At 32.5% G+C, this 2,818-nt stretch overlaps 1 protein-coding gene across 1 annotated transcript; it reads right to left on the bottom strand.

Annotated features, from left to right (window-relative positions):
- Nucleotides 1-1,105: 1,105 nt before the first annotated feature.
- On the bottom strand, nt 1,106-2,255 carry LOC145795440 (uncharacterized). Its single transcript, XM_082879768.1, has 2 exons — nt 2,102-2,255; nt 1,106-1,565 (listed from the first exon to the last, which is right to left on the bottom strand). The coding sequence occupies exons 1-2, from the start codon at nt 2,225-2,227 to the stop codon at nt 1,326-1,328; spliced, it is 366 nt and encodes a 121-aa protein (XP_082735894.1). The 5' UTR covers nt 2,228-2,255; the 3' UTR covers nt 1,106-1,325.
- Between the last annotated feature and the right edge of the window lie 563 nt (nt 2,256-2,818).

Genomic DNA, 2,818 nt, shown 5'->3' with positions numbered 1-2,818 from the left:
TAAATGATTAAAAAAAAAATAAAAAACAGGTTACATTAGCGGTCCTTATAGTTTGAGTTTTGTGTCACGTAACACATTCAACCTTAAATTTTAAATCTTGTTTCAAATAAAGACAATTGAAGATATCATTGTTCAATTTCAAAGACAAAGTTGTCAATTTGATAAACTATAAACTAATTTGACAAAAATAAATATCAAAAAAATATTTTTGAATCTTTTAAAATGATTTTTATAAAAATAAAATTATGAGAAATTAATAAGTTTTTTAGACATTTATTTAATTTTTTTTTACCAAATTACTTTTTATTATATATTTAGATGATAGTCATGTAATGAATAATTGTTTTTATTTTCATTAAATTAGTTTATATTTTTTCAAAAATCAAATATGACGACAACTTTTATATCATTAATCAATTAATTTAAAAAATCCAAAAACTAAAACCATTTCATATATTAAATATATCGCTTACACATTAAAAACCTAACAACCATTCATTACATGATCATCGTCTAGACATATAACAAAATTAATTTAGTAAAATAAATAAATAAATAAATATCTAAAAAAATTTATCCATTTTATATAATTTTATCTTTGGTGAGTAGAAATTACCCATAAAATTGAACAATAGCATCTTCAATTGTCCTTATTTGAAATAAGATTCAAACTTTAAGATCAAATGTGTCACAATTAAAAAATCAAAAACCGAAATGACACTGACTCCAAACTATAAGAATTGTTACTATAATTGGCCCTTAAAAAAATTAAAAAACCAATAAAAGAATAATAAATAAAAAAAACGCACCTAATGAGCCGTTGAAATTGAATTATGAACATTACATCACAATCAACTATAAGAAAATGTCACAATGTCACAAGATAACATGAACAAAATAAAAGTTCCCAAAGATCAGAAATCAGAAATGAAGAACTGAAATCTCATAGAACTATTTTAGAACATCAATTCTATTTTATAATCAACACAACCAAACATAGTTGGGATTTAGAATTCTATTAATTCTTTCTCCTTTTCCTTTCATTTCCATTTCCCTTTCCATTTCCCTTCCCAAATCCTCCAACCAAACACAGCGTAAATGAATATGGGGTGATAAAAATGTCTTATAAGGAAAATTATGACAAACATTGCACTTTAGGTGGATAGTTGGTCTTTCCAACATTTTCATGGGGTCAAACTTTCTCGGAAAAAATATCAAGAGATCAATAACAGACTAACCTACAATCTCAAATTTGAAATCTGTAGTGTTTGTTAGCTCACCAAAACTGCTGGGTAGCTCGTGGGGATTTGAAAAACCATACAAGCTTAGAAACCAAAGAAACCAAGCTCACTGGCTCTCTCCTTCTCAAATGTCTCGAAGTATTGATATATGATAGTGACTGCAAGCAGAATCCCAGTCCCTGAACCAATTGCTCCCATGAAATCTGCCAAAACAGTCAGGGCACCAATGCACATGGCCCCAAAGGCTGCTGCGGTGGGTATGTAGCGGTTTAATTCCTTCTGTAAATTTGATTCACGATGGCCCGGCATCACCATTTGTTGTTCCTGAGAATCAGCAGGGTGAATACATATAAAATAGAATAATACAAATATATTTCTCAACAAAGGTTTGATTTGCCTTGAGAGTATGTCACATTCATCAGAGAAAAACTTGGACATATATCATTCAACCCTTTTTGTTTTGATCAGCAAGAAGAAATTCATTAAAAAAAATGAGCAGTTACAAATAATTTGGTTCAAAAGAGAAGGCCGAGTTGATACTTTCAGCAAAATTTTCAAGAGGGGTCTACCTATTTTGTGTGGTCAACAATTTACATACAAAATACATTACATAAACCTATGAGATGAGATAATGGCATTGACTGCAAACACTATTATTAAGAGTAGTTTAGATTCAAGTAGACTGTTTTTATTTTAAAAAAAAAAAAAAAAAAACTTATTTCCAAATTTTAACTGGGCAGCATAACGCAATTACTGTATTACTTGAGATTGAGATTGCCAAATTAACAAACAACTGACAAGGTCCATCTCGCTTACACCAACTTGCAAAGAGCAAAACGTAAATCATATAAAAATCACACCTTGAGCAGCTTAGCCACATCTTTAGCAGAGGACCCAGATACTTCAATCCAAGTTTTTGAAAACAAAGCACACGCTGACAACATAAACACAAGATAAAATAGTGCGTGGAAAGGATTTGCTGCCATGTCCGCCAAGCTGCAAATCAGAGCTACCTTGGTCCATCAGTATCCTTTTCACGATGATCTCTCAGATTTGTAAGGTCACTACTAAGGCATTGCTATGGGGGTGGTGAATCCATAATAAGTTTTCATCAGAGAACATGATCCTCACTTAAGACTGGCGCTTTCTTTTTGCAAGGCCCTCAGACAAAGCCATTACCTTCTTCAAGTGTGCCGACCTCCTTATCTCCCCTCTAATCTGATTGGCCTTCCTTTTTGGAGGAATAGAATATATCATGTTAATGGTAGTCGAAGGTTGTACGTTCCTTCCTTGTCCGTGTGCTTTTCTTTGCGATGGGGAGAGTAGTCAATGTACGCGCGCAAATGACCACTCTATGCTAATTTCTCTAGGAATTGCTTCAGCTCTTTGTAATCTTTTGTGAGGTCTACGTAATCCTTGTGGTAGGAACACCGCAACCTTTGGTTCCAAAGAGATGGGTCTCAGACCATTTTCGGGGGCCACAAGAAGTGGAACTCATTATGAATCTTCATCATTGTTTGATATATCGGCTCTATTAAGGTGGTGACAATTGCTCAGAAGGCCTCTTTTCTTAGCTT

Source organism: Camellia sinensis, chromosome 7 (genome assembly GCF_055761805.1).
Source record: "Camellia sinensis isolate YWXY chromosome 7, ASM5576180v1, whole genome shotgun sequence".
In the NCBI taxonomy this organism is placed as follows: domain Eukaryota; kingdom Viridiplantae; phylum Streptophyta; class Magnoliopsida; order Ericales; family Theaceae; genus Camellia; species Camellia sinensis.
Note: the sequence above shows the minus strand (reverse complement) of the source record. Positions and strands in the feature narration are given on the sequence as shown.